The 24,276-nt window shown below is 31.0% G+C and overlaps 3 protein-coding genes across 8 annotated transcripts in view; 1 reads left to right on the forward strand and 2 right to left on the reverse strand.

The window, feature by feature from the left end:
* LOC125844253 (uncharacterized) overlaps positions 1-24,276 on the reverse strand; it is a 72,469-nt gene that overhangs the window by 14,645 nt on the left and 33,548 nt on the right. The window lies entirely within an intron of this gene.
* LOC125844261 (uncharacterized) overlaps positions 5,270-24,276 on the forward strand; it is a 101,245-nt gene continuing 82,238 nt past the window's right edge. Inside the window, exons 1-2 of one of the 2 annotated variants that reach the window (XM_049523541.1) lie at positions 5,270-5,432; positions 5,781-6,037. In XM_049523541.1, coding sequence (XP_049379498.1) covers positions 5,305-5,432; positions 5,781-6,037 — 385 coding nt within the window. In that variant the 5' untranslated portion in view covers positions 5,270-5,304. The remainder of the gene's footprint in view (positions 5,433-5,780; positions 6,038-24,276) is intronic. The other variant, XM_049523542.1, reaches the window with a different exon arrangement.
* Positions 10,522-14,828, reverse strand: LOC125844257 (putative disease resistance RPP13-like protein 1). The gene is made up of 2 exons (XM_049523539.1): positions 14,619-14,828; positions 10,522-14,524 (listed from the first exon to the last, which is right to left on the reverse strand). The coding sequence occupies exon 2, from the start codon at positions 14,513-14,515 to the stop codon at positions 10,739-10,741; it is 3,777 nt and encodes a 1,258-aa protein (XP_049379496.1). The 5' UTR covers positions 14,516-14,524; positions 14,619-14,828; the 3' UTR covers positions 10,522-10,738.

The raw sequence follows: 24,276 nt of genomic DNA on the forward strand, positions 1-24,276 counted from the left end.
CATCGGTCGGTTCGGTTCGGTTTTAGGTGTTATTGGTTCGGTTTATCGGTTTTCGGTTTGTAAATACTTCAAACCGATAACCAAACCAATAACATATTTCTTATCGGTTTTTGGTTAATCGGTTTATGGTACTTAACGGTTCGGTTTTCGGTTTAACCAATAAGAAAATACTCATATATATTATATACACGATAAGAAAATTTTCAAATAAATCATATGATTTTTCCAGCATTTGGCATGAAAGTAATAATCATAAAAGTAACAATCATTTTTCTTGCAAGTTTAGACACTAGACACATTCAAAGGAAAAAGTGTGAAAGTAACAATCGGTTTAACCATTAACAAAAAGTGTGAAAGTAACAATCGTTTAACCATTAACAATAAGACTAGAAAATTTAGTATAATCTTATTGGGTTATTGGTTTAACCATTAACAAAAATTATAAAACCGGAAACCGAACCAATAACCCAATAAAAAAATTTGCAAAACCGTTAGCCCAATAACCCAATATCAATAAACCAATAGTGTTTTTTTCGGTTCGGTTTATTGGTTAAATCGGTTTTTTCACACCCCTAAATCTTACTGATTGTATGACCTCCTATGTACAAGGGATACATTTTACGATTAAGGTAGAATCAAAGACTTTAACTGCACAAAAATTTTCAGGATGACACTAGATGATGCGTAAAGAGTAAAGACAAAGTAAGGCGTCAGCCTAGGCATGGATAAAAGATAAGCAATTCTTTAAAATCACAGCATGATGTTGTACATCACTACGCTAAATGACATCACAAAAGGGCTTTAAACATTGACGACGCCTATGATATGGTTGAACCACCATAGCAGTTGGAAGAAAATTCCCAACGGAAAACAAAGTAATGGAACAAGAAGAAGAGGGACCAAAGAAATAGCAAAATGGGAGGTGAAAGTGAAGAATGCATACCACATTATCACTTCCTCTTAATCTTCCCAATGCAGAATCTTTTGGAACTTGTTGGATGCCAACTTCACATCTGAAAATGTGAGATGTTAATGTCATGTACACAAAAGTGTTTTCAATAGTCATTTTTTCCCCATCTATGTCATTACAAATTTATACCCTGTGGTTTTTGCTCTCTTAAATGCATCACCATGTGCTCATTCACAAATACATTTGCCTCTTGTTTTTTTTATTATTTTATACTCCTCAGTTAACTTTTAATTGTTATATTGAGTTTTTTAAAAATCAATTTGACTAATTTTCAAAGTTAGATAACATTAATTTAATATTTTAAACAAAATAATTAGATATTCAAAAACTATACGATAAGTACTACTCCTTTAAGATAATGTGTTGTTTTTTGCATATCAATATGATAAAAAAATACATCGTAAAATATTAGTCAAAATTCTTATCGTTCGACTCTAAAAAAAATCATGACAATTAAAAAGTTGGACGGAAGGAGTATTTGAGATACACTTGAAAATACGATTAATAAAAACTGTCCTTTAAGATAATGTGTTTTTTTTTAATACCAAATGTCATTTCAATTTCATGACTCGGATTCAAATATTTAAATATATGATTTAGGTAATTACTTAAAGGTAGAGCCAAAATGTAAGTTTTAAATTTTCCATAGCTCTTTTTAATTATAATATTTCATGAACTCATTAATATAAATACATAATCTAAATGATAATTATTGAGTTTATCAGAATTTGTACATGGTATTGTAGCTCTACTCCTATATTTACATTATAACAAAAAAAAAAGGCAATAAATATGCATATTAATAAAAAATATTAAAACTTTCATCGATATTAATTAATTATTATTGGATCAAATATCTCTATAGGTTTTAGGAATATTTACAAAAAATGCTAATTAGCTCTAAAGATGTATTTAGCGGCAATTAAACTATTACAATTAATTAATTACCGCTATAGATATTTTTATGTAGGGTTACCGGTGAAAGCATGAGATATAATTACTTACTAATGTAACAATGAAATTACTTAAAGTGGACATGAATAAATTAATTGATTTATGACGCAATTATATTCATATTAAACCTTCATAAAGTAATAAATAAAAAAATCAACCTTTTATTACTTCAATTACATTTTAGACTTCAATGCTCAAACTCGAAAGATTTGATTAAAACCAATAAAAAAGGGTTTTCTTTACTAACAAATTATTTATTCTCCTATTCAAATCTCAGATCTCAAATTAAGAATAAAGAAATCTTTTATTCAAAACAATCACTAATTGTATTAATCTTCAAACCAATACATGCCATGTAGATAAGTTTGTCTCCTTTTATTATTAGTTTAATAAGGAGTAAACTACAAATATAAATTAAACTCATACATATACAACATGGCAAAAAAATAAGGTATTTATTGTACTTTATTACATGTCCTATATATGTAGTTAATTACATTTAAAAAATGTTTAATGCAAGATACCACATGATTATGGTTCTTGATCTGTTTCAAATCAAACAAGATAAGATACTAAAATATTAACTAATGTGAGTATTTTAAAAAAATTGAACCAACTTATTGTTTAGGCATTTGTTTAGCTTTTCGATCTACTTGTTATAATTTAGGTTTTGTTTAATTAGTTAACCATAATTACGTGAAAGAAGTATATACACAAACACATATTATGTAGATATTGATTTAATATAAACATCTAATACAAATAAGAAACACTTGAATGAAAATGACGAATAAGATTTTTATGTATCACTCTCGTAAGTCAACCCTTTTTCATGTTTCCGATCCGGTATCTACATTGGAGTCCAACTAAATCCGGATTTATGTCGAGAAGTTTCACATTGGATCCAGCTAAATCCGGATTCGCACTGGGAAGTCCCACATTGAGGGGTAAAATGCTCTCTAACAAAGGTAACTTCGTACTTAAGAGGACTCAAATCCGAGACCTTTGATTAAGTATCGATGATCAATGAGTATTTACCACTCCACCACAATCCCTGTTGGTAAGTCAAGCCTTATAGGGACGGGAAGCCCATGGGAGAAGTGGCCAAAGTGCGGAGATACCCAATTATAGTATCACCATTTGAGTTATACTTGCAGCGTGTAAAATTTAATTATAAGTAACATCTGAATAAATTCAGACGAAGAATATCTGAAGTTAGACTTGTCAAAATCATACGTGTCTGAACTTAAGTCATAAGTGGTTGAAGTTCAACCCTTTTTACCCGATCCTAGTTTAGACAATTTTTCTTAAAGTTCATACACATTAATTGAAGTTTAATCATTTTTACGTAACTCCAAACATTTTTATCTAAAATTATTCTAAAATAAATAGATACATAAAAAAAAAAAATTAAAATTTGAGTACAACTTAAATAATATGGCCTAGTATGAAATGGTGTGATATTTACCCCAACTCATATGAGTAATGCTGATATGAAACAAGAAGATGGGAACAAGAATATTCAATAATTAGCCTGGCCCATAAAGGGATGATGTAATGTTCAATAGTTAGGATACTTGTGAAAAATGAAAGTGAACTAATAATTAAATATTATATTCAGAGAAAATTCAGAATTGCAAAAAAAAAACAAAAAAACGGTTAGTTTAGTAAAATACATTTTAAAATGAGTCGTAATAGCGGTGATTAGTAAAGACGTGTGAGTTATTGGCCAATGATAATTGTGGTTGGCGGAGGCAATTGATGATCGATGGTTAAATGGTTATGATACTTGACAATAGAGGTGATTGATTGGAAAAGATGAAGGCTATAAAGGTAATTAGTGGTTGTGACTAATAATGGAGATTGGTGATGAAGGAATTGAAGGTGGTCGGTGCATGACGGTGACAGAGTCAGTATTTCCACTAAGAGGATTAAAAAATGAAAAAAAAGCTAACACATGAAAACGTCGATGAAATTTCAATATCTATTATATAATACACATAAAAAGTAATTTTTCGTGTATAAAATAACAATAATATAATTTTTCGTTGAAAAAAATTCAAATAAACTCCATTGACCATACCTAGGTCCGCTCCTTGGGTGTTGGTAGAGTCTAAAATGAGTAATAACAAGTGGCCTCTTGATATTTATTCAACTGTATACATGATGAGACACGATATAAAATGACATATCCTAGGTACACCAATTCATGAAATTAAATTATATTAATATTTTTTTTCGTATCAATTTATGGGATTATATTAATATCTTTTTTTTTTCGTATCAATTTATGGGATGTATTTTAATTAAATACTGATTTTCTTATGATATGACTTAGAAAGTTTTATCATAAAAATGACAAATATTTACATGTCTATAAAAACTTTTTTATTAAGAAAAGATGAACATGTTGAAATTTATTTTTAAATATAAAAATTAATATTTTTTAAAATATATTAATAAAAATAATAATATTATATAAAATGAAATACACGTAATAGAAAGTCTGAAGGTTTCTTCGATAATACTATATTGAATTTCCTTTTCTTTAATTGGAATCATTCTATGCTGACACTTTTCTAATTTGGATGGTACAACCTATTATTTTACCATAATATATCTTATTATATTGTCTTGTATTATAATATAAATATAATATTTAAATCGATTGTATTATTTTTTATTGTAAAATAATTTTCGATACTATCAATTTAAAGAATCAATCTACGGAAAAAGTAAAGTATGATGTAGATCTGTCGTAAAAGGATATATTAAATGATAAAATATGATTATTATCATCTCAATTTATGTGATATTTTTCTAATATTGAGATCAAAACGAATCTTTCTTTAATCGTAATTTTTTCATATATTTTGAATTGTCAATTACTGTAACTTATACGAGTAATACGTTATATGTAGTTTCCAAATAAGTAGAATTTTATTTCAAAAAAAATTCAACCCAAATTCATGATCTTTGACTCTCGAAATTCAAATTGTGCCACATAAATCACAGTAAAACAAATAATAAATAAAGACAAAATAAATAAAATAAGATAACGATGCAATAACATCAAATCATTTATAAAATAAAACAGATATTTAAATATTAACAAATAATATATTTAAACTAACGATACCTAATAATACTGGTACCAACCATTCAAACAAGATGTTATTTTCTTTGTCCTTTTCATCATGACTTGGTCATTAATAATATTAATTTAAACAGCTGTTACTCCCGCGTAGTTGACAATTTCCATATTTTTTCTACTTCTTTATTTATTTTGTCAATTCTTGAATTGCCTTTTTTCTTTCTTTCTTAATTTCTCCACAATTATTTTTCTTCTTTTTTTTGTGAAGAAAATAATTGTGAGGATAATGGAGAATCCACCGGAGTGGGGCGATGGCGGAAGAGGGAGGAGAGTGGTGGTGATCGGTGGCGGAGTTGCTGGTTCCCTTATTGCAAAGTCTCTTCAATTTGATGCAGATTTAACTCTTATTGATCCGTAAGTTCAATAAGTTTGCTAATTATTATTATTATTTTGATAATCGTGATGTCTGAGTCAGCTTGTCTGCACCTCAATTGATTTCACATGGTATTTGGTACTTCCACTAGTACAAGTATGGTATAACTTTGTCCATCAAGTTTGGATTCTTCAAAATAGAACAAATTGGAAAAAAGGCCTTCATAGTAATCTATCTCAGAAAGTCACTTTCTTTGTTGAAGAAATTTGGAATCTCGAAGAAAAATGACTTTCTGAGATAAAAACTATTAATTGAGTGATCATCTGAGAAATCAATATATCCTTGTGGTGTACTTCAATTTGGTTCAATGTGTCAAAAACTGTTAACAGGAAGGACTATTTCGAGATACCATGGGCGAGCTTAAGAGCAACGGTAGAGCCTTTGTTCGCGGAGAGATCATTGATCCACCACAAAGATTACCTCGCCAATGGGCGTCTCATAGTGTCTGAAGTCACTAATATCACCAATAAAGAAGTCTTGACTGCAGATGGACATCAAGTTACCTATGACTATCTTGTGGTAGCTACCGGTCACTACGATCCCCTGCCTGTAACGAGAACAGACAGATTGGAAGAATATCAAACAGGTATATATATACATATTACATAGCATCAAAGACTTCTTTAAGATATCATTCATGTGCTTAATTCGTTTGATTTACCATCTTGTCTGCTTTCCAACGAGCAAATTACTTGTACGTATAATCATATGAAATGTTTATGCTCGCTAAGTTTATCAACTTTTTGGAAAATGATAAAAAAAAGTTAAAGCATTTGTGTTTTGTATCCGNTATTGATCCGTAAGTTCAATAAATTTTGCTAATTATTATGGAAAAATGCATAAGTATCCCCCAGCTTATGCCCGAAATCCCTGAGACACACCTAACCTTTACTAAGGTCCTATTACCCCTGAACTTATTTTTTATATATTTTTCTACCCCTTTTCGGCCTACGTGGCACTATCTTGTGGGCCCAATGCGTGCTGACAATTTTTTCAAAATTAGTGCCACGTAGGCCGAAAAGGGGTAGAAAATTAATTAAAAAATAAGTTCGGGGGTAATAGGACCTTAGTAAAGGTTATGTGTGTCTCAGGGATTTGGGGCATAGGATGGGGGTACTTATGCATTTTCCCAATTATTATTATTATTATTTTGATAATCGTGATGTTTGAGTCAGCTTGTCTGCACCTCAATTGATTCCACATTGTATTTGGTACTTCCACTAGTAGAAGTATGGTATAACTTTGTCCATCAAGCTTGGATTCTTCAAAATAGAACAAATTGGAAAAAAGGCCTTCGTAGTAATTACTAACTCAGAAGGTCACTTTCTTTGCGGAAGAAATTTGGAATCTCGAAGAAAAATGACTTTCTGAGATAAAAACTATTAGGTGGGTGATCATCTGAGAAATCAGTCATTGTGGTGTACTTCAATGTGTCTTAATTAGTAAAAACCTGTTAACAGGAAGGACTATTTCGAGATACCATGGGCGAGCTTAAGAGCAATGGTAGAGCCTTTGTTCGCAGAGAGATCATTGATCCACCACAAAGATTACCTCGCCAATGGGCGTCTCATAGTGTCTGAAGTCACTAATATCATTAACAAAAAAGTCTTGACTGCAGATGGACATCAAGTTACCTGTGACTATCTTGTGGTAGCCACCGGTCACTACGATCCCCTTCCTGTAACGAGAACAGACAGATTGGAAGAATATCAAATAGGTATATATATATACATAGCATCAAATACTTCTTTAGGATATCATTCATATGCTTTATTCATTCGATTTACCATCTTGTCTGCTTTCCAACGAGCAAATTACTTATACGTATAATCATATGAAATGTTTATGCTCGCTAAGTTTATCAACATTTTGGAAAATGATAAAAAGAAGTTAAAGCATTTGTGTTTTGTATCCGTTGAGAAAAGATTCTTTATTTGTAAATCGGCTCCTCTGGCAGGTTTAATTTCATGAGGTTCAGCCAATTGTCTTGATCGTGACTGCTTTACTCTCTTACGAGATGTACTAGTGATTAAATCTTTTCTTTAGTGAGCGTCCTGTTAACTTTGTAGATTACTACTTGATATTACTAGTCAAAATGGCACGAGACTCGACTGTTTTTGGTGTCCTTTTTGGACTATGATAAAACAAAGCTAAAGCATGGGTGTTTTGAATCCGTTGAGCGGTTCCTCTAGCAAGTTTTCATGGGATTCAGTCAATTGTCTTGTTGTTAATGTTGAGATGTACTAGTGATGATATTACTAGTCAAAATGTTGTGACGTTTGACTAATTTTTGCATCGTTAATCTTGTTGTTGCAGAGAATGAAAAGATAAAAGCAGTTGATTCTATATTGATTGTTGGTAGTGGTCCTACTGGTGTTGAACTTGCTGCAGAAATCGCTGTCGATTTTCCTCAGAAGAAGGTAACTTTGGTGCACGACAGATCCAGATTACTAGAGTTCATCGGAGCAAAAGCATCTGACAAGACTTTAGAATGGTTAAAAAACAAGAATGTGGAAGTGAAATTGATGCAATCTGTCGATTTAAGTTATAACACTAACAGCTCGGGTGGAAGCAGAACATATTTCATCTCGTCAGGGGAAACTATCAGAGCGGATTGTCATTTTCTTTGCACGGGAAAGCCACCAGGTTCAGAGTGGTTAAGGGAGACGTATTTGAAGAATCGAATCGATAATTTTGGATGATTGAAGGTTGATGAAAATCTTAGAATCAAGGGTCACAGAAATATATTTGCTGTTGGGGATATAATTGATATTAAGGTATTGAAGATACTAAATCGATAGTTAGTTAGTATTACTATTTGTAACTGTTTTTCTGATTAGTTAGTTAAGTTGTTAGAGTTTGTTAGAGTTTGTTAGATGAGTAGTCTAGAATCTAGAAGCTTCTATACTTGTATATATATATAGATACACATTCATCTTTGTAAGCAAGTTTTTATTCATAAACATGAAATATACAATTTACAATTTTTCTCTCTGAATTTCAAGATGGTATCAAAGCTTTGAACCAATAATTGTTTGGTTCACGAAGTAAAATTGATTCTGGGTCTTCCATTAACAAAGAAGATCGATCTTCTACTTTGAGCAATGGTGAACGAGAGTGATGCGCCTGCTACTGTTGGTACGTCTGTTGTTGTTGAGCCAGATACTTTGGCGTTAGTTGAATCAAGGAGAAACCATCCTCTATATCTTCATCCTTTAGATACGCCTGGCTGTGTATTGACTACAGTTCAGTTAACTGGAGCAGAGAACTATGCGTTATGGAGTAGATCCATGGTGATTAATGTCACGACCCGAGAGCACCCCCTAGTCGTAACCGGCGTATTCGACCTCAAAGAGGTCAAATACAAGCCTCATGGATCATTCATTGCATACGATACAAAAAAAAATACAAAGAATTTAAAACTTTCTTCACACACGAAGATACTTTCATTAAATAGCAAGCGGAAGACTTTCTAGACTTAATCCAAGACGTCTCAAAACCATCTAATACTTGAATACAACATTGGGACTAAGCCCACTCAAAACTATAACAAAACTACAAGACAAAAAGGAACATGTTGGTTATTGTCCTCGAATCTATGAGGACTCACCAAGTCTTCATCTTCAAACATCTTAGAAACCTATNACTTGTCGTACTCGCCCTTCAAAATCCATATCTGATTAAGCACATAACATGTTCAAGTTAGCAACAACATGTATAGTTTAAAATTGCAAAAGTTATGCAAGAGAATATATCTGAAGACTGTGATTTTATTACTCGTTGGATAAACACCTTGCAAATGTATATCTGAAGCTCTTACATCAAGCATTGCCCTGTGTAGTTGTCTGGTCGCTTTCCAAGAAATATAGAATTATATAACATCTAATTATTCTGACAATGGAAGTTGCACTTATTTCCTAAAACTTGTGACCGTTATCCCTGATTATCTTTTAAAAAATTTAGATTCTCTATGAAGCTTAAATATAAAGCTATGTGTTTGATGATGAGCACAACATCATCATATATCATCATATCATATTATATCATATATCATCATATTATATTAAAAGTGGAAAGGTTCAAAATATAAAGTTGAATTACCATTTTATCCCTAAAATAAATCAAAATAATATAAAACAATAAATAATAGATAACATCCTTTAAAAGTTAAATAATCATTTTAAAAGAACATACAAAAATTAACTTATATCCGTCATTCCTTTTACTGTCATTTTTTTTTTTGATAATAGTAACTAACCTTTTACTGTCATTTAATTCTCTTCCAGTTGTTAATCGATTTTTTTGATGAGTTATTATCAATTTCACCAACTAACGTACGTATAACGTGACCATCAAACTTCTCTCCAATAAATATATTGATTCTCTTAATGTCCTGTCATATACTAATGTGACCCCTCAACTTCTTCCTTAACTATATATGTAATTGCAAAATAAACACAGAGATAAAGTTCAAGTAGTTGGATAATGTCTACTTGTCCAGATTTCTTTTAATGGTAAGTAAATAGTATGTACAACTTATAAATTTGTTGTTCATATTTTTTGCATGTATATAGTACTTAGTTAATATTTTAGATTGTTGTCTTTTCCTATTAGGGTCTTTCTAATATTTCATTTTTTTAATAGGGAAAGCATGACAAAAAGCTATATTATTAGAATAACAATATTAATTATATGTAGATTGTGACAAAGGATTGTTGGAGTTGATACTTCCACTATATTGTCATACGTTAATATCAAGTTCTCTGTGCTCTCTTCTCTTGTCTCTTTTTATTTGTTTTTTTTTTAATGTTTATGTTTCTTGTTTGTTGTTATTGTATAACTTTTTATTGTTTTATGGTTATTAATATTGAGAATTTACATTGGTTAGTCGTTTTGTATACATTAACCTAACATGTGGTATTTTAGTATCCTCATTTGAATATTGTATTTGTACAACATTTAGTTATTTCACAATTTATGCACTTTTAGTCAATTTTATAATTAAGGGTGTATTCTTTTTATTAGGAAGATATATGTACTTTCTATCGTAAAAATGGTGGATACTTTTTTAGTAAATACCAATAGATTTGAAGGTGGATAAAATATGTCATTTACAATACAAAAATTATATGAAATATTTTGGGATAAACGTGCAACGCATGTTTCTAGAACTAGTGATTAAAAATGAAAAGAATTAACAAAAAAGTAAAGTGAAGTAAACGGAAATAAAAAGCTTCAAAGGGAAAAGAATAGCTTACATCAGTTGAAGAGCCATTCGTTTTAATCATCACATGCATTCATCATCGATCTCTATGATGGGAAATTGAGCAATATTTGGCCAGTATTCCCCCTTGTCAAATTCTAGTAGTGGTGAGAGCAATGGGCATTTGGAAATATCTAGTTTAGAGAGGGAAGAGGGCATCCCTTTTACTGGAAGAGATTGGAGCTTAGGGCAATTATAGATGATCAGCTGAGAGAGGGAGGAGGGCAGTGCTGATTCAGGAAGTGATTGGAGATTAGGGCAATTACAGATTTGTAGACTTTGAAGCGAAGTGAGGTGCGAAAACTGGCCTTGTTCCAGCATTGACTGAATTTGAGGTAAATTACCCACAATACGTAGAGATTGAAGAGAGGTGAGGCTTTTGAGATGTTGGCTGCTTAATGTTTTCAGATTCTCTATATAAAGTGTTTGAATAGAGGAAGGCAACTCCCAATTCTCACCACCAACAATCTCTTCGTCACTGCCATCATGAGATATGTCTAACTCAGTGAGACAGGGGAGTCTCTGTAAACGCCACTCCTTTCGGCCATTCACCAGTTTCTCGCAATTGTTGATATAAAGTCGTTGTAAATTGAAGGGCAATCCTCCTTCAGGAAAGGACTCTATTTCTGGACAATTAATCAGTTCCAGTTGCTTAAGAGATGGAAGGAGTTCCTGCATACGTTCTGGCAGCCACTTCAGCTTATTACAGCCATGAATAGTCAGTGACGTCATCTGGGCCCCCCCACATGCCACCGAAAGTATTTCAACATTCTCACCATTCCAAATAGAGAGACTTTCAGTGGCAGTAGGAATCAAAAACCTAGTAAGGTTGTGGCAATCTTGTACCCACAATTTGCGTGCTTTTGGGAACAACTCAGGTGATATATCATCTATACAATCACATTCTTCCAGTGTCAAATACTCCAGAAACATGTTACAATAACTCATCGCTTCCAATTTCAATTTCTGGCAACGAGATATCCTTATTCTCTTCAAGGTAGTGGGCAGTATGCTAAAAGGAAAGAAGGCAAGAGAGTTACAATCACCAATATATAATTCCTCAATCTGCTTCATTCCCTCAAAAACAACTCCAACCGTGGGAGAACCAATTACTTCAAAACTTTTTAAACTTGAAAGTTGGATGGGTACTCTCTCCAAACTGAGTTCAGGGCAATTTTTAATTTTAAGCTTCTCAAGTATAGGGAACTCTCCACTTCCTAGTACGTGCCATTGCTTCCACTCCGACATATCTTCAAATTCAAGCTTCTCAAGAGCGTTAAAAGGATTTTTGGAGGACAAACTGCCATAGAATTCTTCTGTCACCTCTGTTATTCCATGCATCCCTCTAATCAAAAGGATTTTCAAACAAGGAAGCTGTCCTAGTGCTGGCAAGGAAAAACAGTTCTTGCAGTTATCAATAGACAATTTCACCAGCTTAAGAAACAAAGGATCAGCTAGCCAATTTGGAAATTTTGTCCCTCTATATCCGATGATTTGGAGTTCTTTTATGTTTTTATGAGGGCGTAGCTCATCAAGAATGTCTCTTTCAGTTTGTGAATTGTCGGCACTACTACTTTCACTCCACTCCAACAATAACTTGTCAACATGATTCTTCTCCCTCATCTTTGCCTTCACCGCTTCCCTACTATCAACCACATTTTGCAACTCTACAACTGATAGAGATCCGTACAAGTTATGTACTTCACCCAAATCTTCCATTCTCCAACCACCTACAAGAAACTTCACTCCCACTAACACTAGGAGGCTTTTCAACTTGCTCAGATGTAGCGGCATCTTCAAGAGACGAGTGTTGCTTATGTCAAGATGACGCAAGTTAATCAACTTATCCATCTGCAGTGGTAGCTCCTCAAGATAAGCACAAGATGACAGGAGAAGTGTTTCTAAGTTATACAACACACAAATGGAATCGGGCAGCTTTTTAATATCTGCCTGAGAAAGGTCCAAAAATCTCAGGAGCTTTAATTTGATAAACAAGTCATTTGGCAACTCCTTAATATAATAATGAGACAATGATAGTACCCTCAAGGATCTTAGTCTTGGCAGTATGTTATGCAACACCCTCTTGCTTAGAGAGTAATAATAGTAGCGAATACATATCGGAAGCAATGTCCTCAGCTGTTCCAAATTGTAGAGGGATGTCAATTTCTCAAACTCACCACCTTCTCCCATTGAATAAGATAAGTGCCGACTTTTTTCCAACATATCAGATCCTTTGCTCTCTTCCAACCTGATACAAAGTTTTGAAGAAGCAATTTGGGCTAAATCATTGACAAGGTCATGCATTAAGAATAATTCCTCTATGTTCCTTTTAGAAGGATTTGGGACCTTTTCGAATAATGATCTTGATCTCAATTCGAGAAAGCACTGGTTGCCTGAATCTTGAATTATCTCATCGTCCTTTGGTACGATACCATTAGCAATCCACAGATGAATAACTTGTTCTTTCCTAAATGGATAATCTTTAGGAAATATTGCACAATAGGAAAAACATTGCTTTAAATATACAGGAAGATCATTGTAGCTCAACATCAACGCTGGTAATATGTCATTGTCTCGCAGCTCCCATATTTCACTTCTCAAAATACGTTTCCACTCTTCAACCTCTGATTTGGAGCGTAACATGCCAGCGAGCGTCTTCAGAGCTAAGGGCAGTCCTTTGCACTTAGCTGCAATTCGTTTACCGACCTCTTCAAGTTCTGGATGTCCCATAGGATCCATGTTTTCAAATGCATGTCTTTTGAATAAAGACCAAGAGGCTTCAGTAGACAAATTGTCCATGCTAATTTGCTCATTTCCCATCATCAAGGCAACACTCTCTTTGCGTGTCGTCACAATGATCTTACTTCCTATATCTCCTGGTACAAAAACATTTCTCAAGTCATCCCACTCGTTGTAGTTGTCATTCCACACATCATCCAAAACAATAAGGAACTTGTTTCCCTTCAAGCTTTCCTTCAATTTGACTTGAAGCTGATTAAGATTGTTGTGGACATCCTTTGAGTCAAATTTTACAATTTCTTGAAGTAGCCCTTTCGTTATTCTCAAAGCATCATATCCCTCAGAAACACAATACCAAGCTTTCAAACCAAAATGGTTCTTCACCCTCTCATCATTGTAAACGGCTTTAGCAAGTGTTGTCTTACCCAGGCCTCCCATTCCAACAATAGGAACTACTGTCAGCTTTTTCCCACTTGCATCTTCAGACAATAAACGGTCAATCAAATCCTCTATTTCGCTCTGCCTACCAAAGATATCAGATTCATCATCCACAGAAGTTGAAGGTCTTCTAGTTTCTTGTTTAGTCGAAACAAAATAGTCCTTTAAGCCAAGGAGACCAATTTGCTCTTGCAAATCCTTCAATGTTTCAATAGTGTCTTCCAGCTTTGCCTTTATGCTAAGGAAAAATTCATCACTCAAGCACAGGTTGAGGTCACTTACTTGCTGGTTGTTTGTTACTGCAAGATTTTGATGCTGACCTTCCACCTTAAGTCTCAAAGCTTCATAATTAACTTCTTCGATTAAGTTTTCAGCAGAGTCCACAGCATCTCGAAGCTCATTAAGCCAGTCTCTCACAGATGGATTTGATTCCTGCTTATTCTCTGCATCACTTAGCACAATCTGAAGACCACTCAAAGTCATTTTCAGCTTCTTTAAGAGCCGAACATGATCCTTATGCTTCCGAAACATGTTGAGAAGATCACCCTGAGGAGAAAGCCTATCAAAGAGAACATTCAAAGCTGAAGAGAGAAATGCACCACCAACTGCTAAGCCAATCTCCATTACTGAAATCTGCAAATCAAAACAAGGAGAACACAAAATGATTCTTTAAGAATTTTCACATAATATATCTTTAAATAGTCTCTCGTTAAGAACTTTATTTTACCTGTTGAATGCTAAGAGTAATTTGCAAACAAGAATGAACACTGATTTCTTTCAATCTCTCTCTCTTTTGTTAGTGCTGTTACTTGTAATTGATACAACTGTGTTTGCAAACTGTCCTTTTTTCAGTGGAGTCTGGTTTTTCATTACTTTTTCACTTCAATAATTGAAGCAAGAGAATAAGGGTGGGTGTAGAAAGGGCTCCCCAAGTAATAAATTTCTACACACATTATTACCGTGCTAAAAGGGACTACCATATCATGAATATGTTGGTGCAACGGTAAATTTGTCTTCATGTGATTTATGGGTCACAGAGGTTTGAGCCGTGAAGGCTAATACTAATTTTTGTATTAGGTTAGGTTGTATACATCATACTCCTTAAAATATGAGTTTTTTCCGAACTATACTAACGCGGAATACTTTGTACACCGAACTCTCCTTGCCTATCCTCAGTGTACTGAAGCACAATGTTTTTAGTGACAAGTTCCTTGAAGAAGCAAATTAGATTCAACAAAATAAATTTTGTTAGAGCTTTTATACTTTTTTCGGTTTCAATTTAAGTGTCGTACTTATCTTTGACCTATCTCAAAAAAAGTGTTTCTTTCATATATATAGCATGTCTGTCAATTTTAATATCATAAAATTTTAAAAACTACAAATATCTTTAATTTAATACCATAAAATTTAAAAGTCTCAATTTATTTAATAAACTTCGTGCTCAAGTAAACTAAGACACTTATATTGAAACAGAGTGAGCACGTCAAGACTGAAAAATAAACCATGACGTTAACATTACAGAATATTAGCACAACCTCAAAGACCAAACAAAGTCATCCTCAGCTTCTGGACATGCACCACATCTGCAAAGCAAAATAAAGAACCACAAAATGGTTTAATTTTAAGAAATTAATTTGAGAAGATAAATGTTTCTATCTTCAATTACTAAAGGAACTTTACTTTACCTGTTGATGCTAATTATGGGTAGTTTGGTACCTGGTTTGGAAATGAATTATGTAAGTGTTAAATTTTGTATAAGTAATATGATGTTTGATAGTTGGTTAAGAGGTAAGTTATTTATGTATAAAATTAATTAATGGGTGTTCAGTTTAAATTTAGAAATTCAAGTAACTAATACATGTAGATTAATATGAGGAAATTTATATATAATTTTATGTAGAATAAAAGATTAAATAAGTAATACATAAATAAGTAAATCATAGATAAAATAATACATAAATTCCATTATACTCCAACTAACTAAAGAAAAAAAAAAGATTGTCTTTATTTCTCTTTTTCAAAAAGTAAGAATTTTCACCCAACAAGAAGACAGACTTTCACATAACAAGAAGAAAATGACTATTCATTATTTTCTCAATTCAATAATTGAAGCAAGAGGGGTAGGGTTCTTAATTAGGGGTAGACTCAAAAATAAAAGAGTTAAAATGATAAATCTGTATGCAGCTCATTATAGTGCAAAAAGAACCCACCATATCATTAACATGTTTACTTTACTTTACCTTCTTGAAGAGTTTTTTTTTTTAAAAAAAAAAAATCCTTTTTGAAAATATTATTATGGAATTTTGAATTTAACATAATTGAATTTCTTATTTGAATGATAACTTTACATTCTGAATAAGCAAACCATGAATAAGCAAATCATGCATAATAAATCTTTGAATAAAATAATATATAGATTTCATCATAACTAATTCATGTATTACTAATACATGCATCAAGTATCAAACGACTCCTTTAAGTTATATCATTATAGAATTCCAAAACTGATCTCATCAAATAAATTAAAACTAATCTTCATAGAAAAAAGTGAAAGGAACAGAGTTTAATTTGGTATATATAAGCAAAATGAGTTGCATATTAAGACATCTTCATGAATTAAAATCAATTTTTTCTCCTTTCTCGTTTTGTAGAATATTTTTTTCTTCTTTTATAAAAGTCACTAATCTTTAATTATTTTTCTCCTATAATATTTTTTTCTCTATAGCAAATTGTTGATATTATTGTAGCATGCCTTTTTAATTAGCATGTCTTTTTGATACCTTATTTAATATTATTTTTATACATAAGAAACTATGATGTTAACGTTACGAAATATTAGCACAGCCTCAAGACCAAAGAAAGTCATCCTCAGCTTCTTTAAGATCTGAACATCATTTGTATGCTTTTGAAACATCTTCAACATCTGCAAAGCAAAACAAAGAACCACAAAATGATTTTAAGAAATTAATTTGAGAAGATAAATATTTCTATCTTCAATTACTAAAGGAACTTTACTTTACCTGTTGATGCTGATTATGGGTCATTTGGTAGCTGGTTTGGAAATAAACTATGCAAGTGTATAAGTAATAAAATGTTTGATATTTGGGTAAGTGGTAAGTTATTCATGTATAAAACTAATATTGTGTTTGGTTTACAATTTAGAAATTCACATAACTAATACACGTAGATTTTAATATGAGGAAATCTATATAGTATTATTTTATGCAGGATAGAAGACAGAATAAATAAAACATAAATAAGTAAATCATGCATAAATAATACATAAATTCCATTATAACTAATTAACAAAAGAAGCAAAATTGTCTTTTTTTCTCTTTTCCAAAAAGTAAGATTTTTCACCCAACAAGAAGACAAAGACTATTCAATTAAATAATTGAAGCAAGAGGGGAAGGGTTCTTAATTAGGGGGGGCCAAGTGCCAACCCCAGGTGGGGGACTCATTCATTATAGTGTTTGTCTTGTTTCGTAAAGTTGACATGAGTTGTAGAAAAGAAAAAAACCAACATCATTTTTAAAATTATTTTCTCTTCTCATAAAATGAAATTAATAGTTCTAAAAATAGGTCAAGTCGAATTTTGCCTGATGACATAAAAAAAAAAAAAGGCTTAAGTCATCTACAACCACTTAAAGTTACCCTCATAATTCACTTGAATACCTCAATTGAGGTTTGTACCTATTGAACACATATTTTATTCAAAACATGTACCTATTAAGAAACATTCAAATATTGACATGTCAACATTTTAAAAGTTGAGCAAAAATCTAAACATACGATTAGTTAGATCATTTCTCTATGTGGTGGGCCATTTTAATTCTGTCTCGCCTTTGATTTTTCCTTGCCAGACAATGGTAGGTTAATTGATCACATTTTATTCTTGAAATGACTTGGATTAGTATTAGTCTGAATATGAAAAAATCACGGGCTGCATCCTTCGAGCATATGTGAAGGGTGGTGATTTTTTTAGTTTTGTTGCAATAGAGAAACTACAACCGAGGGTCTATCGGAAACAACCTTGATATCTTCCCTAGACCCCATTTGTGGGATTACACTGGATATGTTGTTTCAAGAGGTAAGGTCAACATACAGTCTATTTAAAAGGCATTTTGATAATATAGCAGTAGCCAGAGGACTTGAAGCAGCTAGCACTTGAATTTTTCGATTTTGTTATTCATTTAAATTCTTACCTGACAAGGTAGGAGTAAGGTCTGCATAAACTCGTCTTTCTCATCAATACTGTGTATGTTGATGTTGTAATTATTCTTCAATTGAATTCTAATGCTTTCTTCGTTACCAGGAACTTAAATAAGGATATTCAGCTCAAAGACATGCTCTAGTGGCCGCGAAGAACTTGAAACTTTTGATGAGCGGAGAAAAAGAAAGCAAACTTTCAGCATACGAGCCTCGATCATCATTCAGCGCCTAAGATTATTGTTTCATTAGGAAGACAAGATGCAGTGGCTCAATTTTCATTCACGACGATCATTGGATTAGTCCCTGGATGATCAAGTCTAAGGATTTATACGTTGGGAAAATGAGGAAGAAAATGGGGCTTCAACCTAAGTAATATGTATTGTTTCATTCATGAAATTAAACATCATTTTGAGTGTGAGAAAATGACATCACTAAGTTTTGGATGAAAATTGTAACTTTGCCCAGCTTTTAGTTGAGAGTTACAGTACTAACAATGCTAAGAATATTGACAATATATCCTAAAAAGTTTCTCTTCATCTCACAACTGTGTGAAGTAATGTAGCTTTCATTTTTTTCAAGTAGTTCAACCTTCCAGAAAAATCGCTAGCTCTGACCCTGGCGTTGATATCTGGTTGTGAATCCATGTAATCATACAATCGACGTTCATCCTGAATCAACTAAATCATCAAAATAACATGAATTTTATACACTACACAGTAAAGTCACAAAACTATTATTTGTCACATTAAAGTAATTACCCCAGCATCGAAACAGAGACATATGATATTCAGCAAACCTTTGTGAGCTTATAAAATTTGTAAATATCCTCAACATATTTCAGAATAGCCAAGTGATTATTAACATCAGCAGCATCAATATTAACAATCTATACTAATTTTAGTTTGTCAAAGAGTCCACAAGTAGCCTGAAACAGAATCGATCAATTACACTATATACTGATGTTGCTTTATTTTTCTACCATTCAAGGGGATCTCTTCAACGGTTTTAATATCTTCATTAGCAGTATAAATGCTTAAGATGCATTCAACAATCAAATTATTGTTAAGATGCATTCACAGTTCAAAGGAGAGAACCATGCTCACCCAGAAAACTTCAGGAATCAAGACTGCTGAAGCTTGGAAGCATCGAAAATTAAACTTTAAAAAACATTCATAAAACAAATTAGAAATAAAAAAAGTAACACAAACAGAAATCGTGTAAAACAATAAAATCAACATGCCTTTAGAGAAGTATTTTCTGATCAAATTGAAGAAAGTGAATTAAACAAAGAAGAGCCAAGTCTATAACATCTAATAGACTCGGACACACTTTATAGCTATTATAAGATGAAATTTTAAAAATGTGTAAATGAAGCATCATCATTTATACCTCAGGCGAAGTTCTCAACGGTGATCCATATCAAAATTAATACCATCGACATTTTCTATCTCTATCGTGACTTTGTATTCTTAAAAAAGAAAATATACATATCATTCGACGTTTTTCCTTTTCAATGTTAGATCAAACATATGCATAAACTTGGGTCAGAAATTAATTCAGTGAAATGTGAATTAGGCGACATCAACTTAGCAAACACTTCATAAAGGCATTTGACATATAGAATCAAGGCGTGTATCTGACTCAATCAGAAGATATGTAAAACTAAAGATAGAAGAAGATCAAGAAAAATGAAAATTTTGGATCAACAGATGATTTAAAAAACATTTGAACAATGAAAACTATATTTTCGAAAGCAATTTCCCATTTTAAGTATCTGAATACTATATTAGTACAAAGTAAGCATCTTGGTATACGTGACTGAAACACGAGTAAATCTAACCTTGAATTCATCCTGAGCAGAATATACTTCCTTGATCTTCCGCTAACTCGGAGGAGTCACTGAGGTTGAGTAATGGACATAATATGAAGGAAACTTCATAATCACCAAAGCTTTCTGAACATCAAAACCATAAAACTGATGTAATAATGCAGTCGCATCAAGCTTCAAATCAATGAGGTACAACATGGAGTAAATAATGGAAACAGGCATTCAAACTGATGCAACTCTTATCAAGATGTTGGCTACCTGATTGAGAAATTGAGGTTGCATTTCTTGGACCCTTTCACATATATTAAGCAATCAATTTTATTGAGCAAATTATCTCAATACTAGATTTCTTTTACAAATATAAAGATTTCATCTTGATCTAAAGATATTTCGTCGACTTCACAGAAGCAATAGATGGTACGCACTGGTCAAAATGAATTAACAAACAAGCAAAGAGAATTAACAAACACTCAAAATATACTAAGGAAGTAGTTACTGCAACATAAACCCTATAAATACTTAACATTTACAAGTCAAACATTATAATAAGATGTCGCTTATGTGGAGCACGTTTGTCATATACAAGTAAAAAATATCCTTAATTTTTATCTCTATATATTCATCTTTTTTGTTTCATGAGACCCCTGCCCAAGAATATTATCATTTTCATTCTATAGTTAAAGTAATGACTTATATATCATTATTGTACTATTTGGTTCATGTTTTAGTTTGACTCGATGAAGATGACTCTTGAATTTTGATTGGTTATGGGAGAAGCCTCCACAAGAACTTGAAAATTATGTATTGTATTTTTTTTTCCATCTATATTGTTATGATTTAAGTTCTAAAAAAGATGTGTATGTTGTACTTTTTCCTTCTCTATCTTTTTGTGTGTTTTCTCTTCCATTAAACTTCTTTAATTTGATTTTCTATTAATTTCTTGTTGTCGCAAGTGTATGTCTTTTTTTAGCTCAAATTAGCCCTTTTTGATTTTATTGGAAGTTTGCTAATTACCAATTATAGTTCAAAATTGACCGTTTACCAATTATAGTTCAAAATTGACCGTTGGTTGCTTAATTAATTAATTTTAAACATTAAAATTCACCTCTCATTTGGTGTTTCTTGTCAAACTCTTAAAGATTAATTTGTAATTGTTGTATTTTATTACTAACTAGTTTCAGGGCACGTGCGTTGCACGTGTGTCCCAATTCTGGTAGCTTTTTTTAAAAAAAAATAATAAGATAATATTAAACATGTGTGGAAAGAGTAATATAAATTTGAAGAAAGAAAGTACAAATTGAATTTGACAAATAATTAAGCTACTTAAATGACTTAATTGTTCAAAACAAAATATTAAGGATTGCCTAAACTTAGAAAAAACAATTAAATTTAGTTATATTGCAATGTGTAATCAAATAATAAATATGTGGCTGTTTGTACAACTACAACATGACATGATAAAATATAAGTTGTACCAAAATTTCCAAAATTAATGTTACTACAAATAGCTCTAAAGAATCTTACCCCAAATTAAGCACAAATACAATACGTATAAACATTTTAAAGTGCAAGTATATAACTAACCTTTTTTTTAGTAATACAATTGTAGGAATAATTTTATAAAGCTAGTATTCTAAATGAGCATTTTAAACCATCATCACATACAATTAAAAAATAATTATTTATATGGAAGAAAATAGATATCAACCTCAGTACCATATTCTTACTATTCTAGGAGAAAAGGATGATACTGTATTCTTATGTAAATATATGTCATATTTCTATGATTATTGTGAAGTTGGGAGTGTGATGAAATGGAGCATAATTATCCTATTTATCACTCTTTTGTAACCAAAATTTTATATAAAAATCCATATTAAATGTGAGTCCTTATTTATAATTCATAAGAATGTGAATGGTCAAATTTTCAGTTTTTAAACATAGGAGCAGAAAAGTCTACTATAAGGTTGATAGTATTTATTAAGAATACATTAATAAATCAAATACACTCCGACATTCCTTATTCTCCTAATCCATTATTTAGCCATTATTGCATTTAAAGTAAATAATGCATCATCAACTTGAAAATTAGGGGGAAAATGATAATCCAATTTTGAGGTTAGAATCTTCCTATTTTTTTTATATATATTATTATTATTATTTCATTAGACTTTCTCTTTCTTTATCATAAGTATCTGAAATCCAATGTAATATAGTACACTATCTCCTACCATCTAAAATAGTCATTTTACAACTATAAAAAATTATATTATATTTGAATCAACACTAAAATATAAGCCTGCAATATACTAAAAGATCAGTAACAATGTATAAATATATCATTTTCTTTTCAAGATCTTTGAGGGTAAACTCCTCGCTGTATGATGTTATCGTCATCTATCAGAAAGTCAAAATCATTAAAGTTCAAGCAGAATAAAAGAGATTCTACTACACTATTCCTAAAAAATACCTCAAAAGATTCTTACCTCTATTTTGTAATTTTTCATAGTGTTATATGATTTACCCTCAACTCAACCTACAAGTATTTTTACCCACATCTTAAAATACATAAATTTTGTATTAAAAAAAACAAACTTATAATTAGCACGTCAAAAATCTCACCATTGGATTAGTTAGAGAAGAGCTAAAGACGGAAGTGCAAAAAAGACTTGTGTAATAGAGCAAAAATACCAAAAACTATTAAAGGGAACAAAAAGAAAAACAAAAAAACTACCTAATTTTGGAATGAGGAGACGAAAATTAACTTGAATATGCAATGAAGCGTCATGCTTTAGTATTTATATTTATATTTATATTTATAATAAGTAGTACAATTTGTAACTTATGAGTAACTTGATAGAAATAATAAAATACTGGTGATAAATAAGTATTGAGTGTTTACATTGTCAGTAATATTTTTTTGATAAAGTTGTGATGAACTTTTATTGTTAATTTCTACAAAAATCACATAATTAATAACTCTAAATTATATTTTGAGCAACTTTCACATATAGTAAATATAAAAATAATATTTGTATATTATAGCTATAGTTTGCATAATTGTGTTCCATACCAAATTTTATGTTTGCTATGGAGCTTTTGATTTGTATAATTCGCTAGAAACATCCAATTTATACAAATTGTTCAGTTTTGTATAAATTCATAAATTCATTTATACATTGTAATTTATATAATAAGATCTGTATTTGTATAACTATAAGTGTATAGGACGAAAATATATGTATTTATATTTATATATACAATTTTCTTTCGCTTTATACAAACACAAACACATTTTATACCGAAATGTATAAAATGGCTAATTGTATATCGAAAATGGCTAATTGTATACCGAATCAGATGGCAAAAAAATGGGATGTTTGCTGCGAATTACAATTAAAATAAACTATGGCTATAAAATTTAATTTGAATTAATAATTTGCTATTTCATATAATTTTCCCATTTAATTAAGAAGAATACATAAAGATAAAGCTTTTTGTCTACCCCTTTGAATTACAAGAAAAAAGATATAAAAAATAAGAAACAAAGAATTAATAGCTATTAAATATGGTGATGGTTAGACTACTAAACTCATTTTGCCTTTTGGTGATTCATTATAATTTGATAAAAATAATTATTATAATTAAATGGTATATTTTTTGAATGTTTTTATAATTTTGTACATGAATATGAAGAAAATTGTTCATGATTAAAGGATAAAAACGTCCTATAATTTTTAATGGACATTTTGATAATTGAACTTTTCAATTTATTAATTTTCCACTTTTAGAATAGAAATATAATATATTCACCAATTGAAAATTCAGAAATGAATATAACAGAAAATGAAAATTATGTTTCGTAGATTTAAGTACAATGAATATGAATTTACTATTATATTATTATTCTATAGATAATATTTATTATTAAAAATAATATTAATTTAATAATAACTCTTTTTAGAGACTTTTAAGATGTAAAACAATTGATAAGTTAAAAAATAGAAAAAATAAAGGCAACTAGAAAAAAATAAGTTTTGCTAGTTCATAAGGTGTTGTGTAAACATTTTCACCCAAAAAAAAAAAATGAAAACGATAATTCTATAATGAAATAACAATTACCAGGAGAAAGGAAAGAAATTATTTATTATCAGTACTTTAACCGTATAAGTGGGCATAATATTAGTCCAAAAAATCTGAATACAAGAAAAGAATATAACCACATATATAGATGTTCACGAAGAAGATAAAAAAAACAAGAGAAAACAACGAGCAATATACATAATATAAAAAATTCTTTCAATTTTAAGATATTGATAATAAACAAATGCAAAAGTTGATCAAT

This window comes from Solanum stenotomum, chromosome 11, assembly GCF_019186545.1.
Source record: "Solanum stenotomum isolate F172 chromosome 11, ASM1918654v1, whole genome shotgun sequence".
NCBI classification, from domain to species: domain Eukaryota; kingdom Viridiplantae; phylum Streptophyta; class Magnoliopsida; order Solanales; family Solanaceae; genus Solanum; species Solanum stenotomum.

Coding starts and splice junctions, on each gene's coding strand:
- LOC125844257 (XM_049523539.1), bottom strand. CDS start 14,515: ATGGAGATTGGCTTAGCAGTTGGTGGTGCATTTCTCTCTTCAGCTTTG.